This window comes from Octopus bimaculoides, chromosome 3 (genome assembly GCF_001194135.2).
Source record: "Octopus bimaculoides isolate UCB-OBI-ISO-001 chromosome 3, ASM119413v2, whole genome shotgun sequence".
Classification (NCBI taxonomy): Eukaryota; Metazoa; Mollusca; class Cephalopoda; order Octopoda; family Octopodidae; genus Octopus; species Octopus bimaculoides.
In genome coordinates, this window is record NC_068983.1 from 7,612,004 (window position 1) to 7,613,786 (window position 1,783).

Below are 1,783 nucleotides of genomic sequence, written 5' to 3' on the forward strand. Positions count from 1 at the left end.
TAAGGTTTGTTTAAGGATGTTGAGCAAAACACCCATGTTTCCAAAGGTGAATTATTCAAACCCCAAAGAATTCCTCTCAACACATGGCTATGATGTTCCCTAACTACTTCTGCTCATGATCAGAGATGCACATATTGTCAGCCACCAAGGGACATGCTCAACTGGTTAAGGTCAAACAACTGACAAACAAATCTGTGGTATTGAGCAGAATATTTGCTGTAGCCCATCTTTTTATACCAAGACAAAACAACGTACATGATAACACTTCCAATCAATTAAGATCAGAAGCCATGAGAGCCACTGCCCTGGTACTGCATCCGGGGCATTTATTATTATTATTATTATTATCATTATTGGGCTGGCAGAATTGTTAGCATGCTGGACAAAATGTGTGGTGCCATTTCTTCTGGCTTTTTACATTCTGAGTTCAGATTCCACTGAGGTCAACTTTGCATTTCAGCCTTTTGAGATCATCATCATCCGATCAATAAAATTAAAGTACCAGTCTCATATTGGGGTCAGTGTAATCAATTTATGCCTACCCCTAAAATGACTGGCCTCATAGCAAAATTAGCAAGAATTATCATTCGTCAACTAGTCAGACATTCAACCAACTAATTAAGCAATTGATTGATTAATCGTTTGGTCTCTCAATCAATCGGCTAGATTTATCAAAGTCCTATCATCCTCATCAGTGACATACACTCCCTATTTCAGGTCTGTCTCTTTCCTAATTTATAGGTTCTTTGCTCATTTACTCTTTTACTTGTTTCAGTCATTTGACTGTGGCCATGCTGGAGCACCGCCTTTAGTCGAGCAAATCAACCCCAGGACTTAGTCTTTGTAAACCTAGTACTTATTCTATCGGTCTCTTTTTGCCGAACCGCTAAGTGACGGGGACATAAACACCCCAGCTTCGTTTGTCAAGCGATGTTGGGTGGGGGGGACAAACACAGACACACGAACATATATACACACACATACATATATATATACATATACATATATACGACGGGCTTCTTTCAGCTTCCGTCTACCAAATCCACTCACAAGGCTTTGGTCGGCCTGAGGCCATAGTAGAAGACATTTGCCCAAGATGCCACACAGTGGGACTGTACCCAGAACCATGTGGTTCGTAAGCAAACTATTTACCACACAGCCACTCCTATGCCTTATTTCGTTTATTTTGATTTTATTTCAGGTTGTGGACAAGTGTATGATAGATGGAGGAGATGAATACCTGCAACTTCTGGATCTCCTGAATACTATTATGAACCAAATATGCCATGAAAGGGAATAGGACATTCTTTGCTTCTTGCAAATGAAAAATAAAACATATTTTCATACATTTAACTTTACTTCATGAGAGAGAGAATGAGAACTGCCTTAATAAAGATGTCATGTGTCCGATATCTTTTATCTTTTGCTTCAGTCATTGAAATATGACCATGCTGGTTTTAATCAAACAAACCAAACCCTGTACTTCATCATCGTCATCGTACAATGTCTGCTTTCCATGCTAGCATGAGTTGGACGATTTGACTGAGGACTGGCGAAACAGATGGCTACACCAGGCTCCAATCTGATTTGGCAGAGTTTCTACAGCTGGATGCCCTTCCTAACGCCAACCACTCAGAGAGTGTAGTGGGTGCTTTTACGTGTCACCCGCACGAAGTCCAGTCAGGCGGTACTGGCAATGGCCACGCTCAAAATGGTGTATATTATGTGCCACCCGCACAAGAGCCAGTCCAGGGGCACTAGCAACGATCTCGCTCGAAAATCC

At 41.3% G+C, this 1,783-nt stretch overlaps 1 protein-coding gene across 1 annotated transcript in view; it reads left to right on the plus strand.

The window, feature by feature from the left end:
- LOC106882033 (replication factor C subunit 4) overlaps nucleotides 1-1,412 on the plus strand; it is a 16,743-nt gene extending 15,331 nt beyond the window's left edge. The window contains exon 10 of the mRNA XM_014932590.2: nucleotides 1,202-1,412. Within this exon, the coding sequence (XP_014788076.1) occupies nucleotides 1,202-1,300 (99 nt within the window). The 3' untranslated portion in view covers nucleotides 1,301-1,412. The remainder of the gene's footprint in view (nucleotides 1-1,201) is intronic.
- Nucleotides 1,413-1,783: the final 371 nt, after the last annotated feature.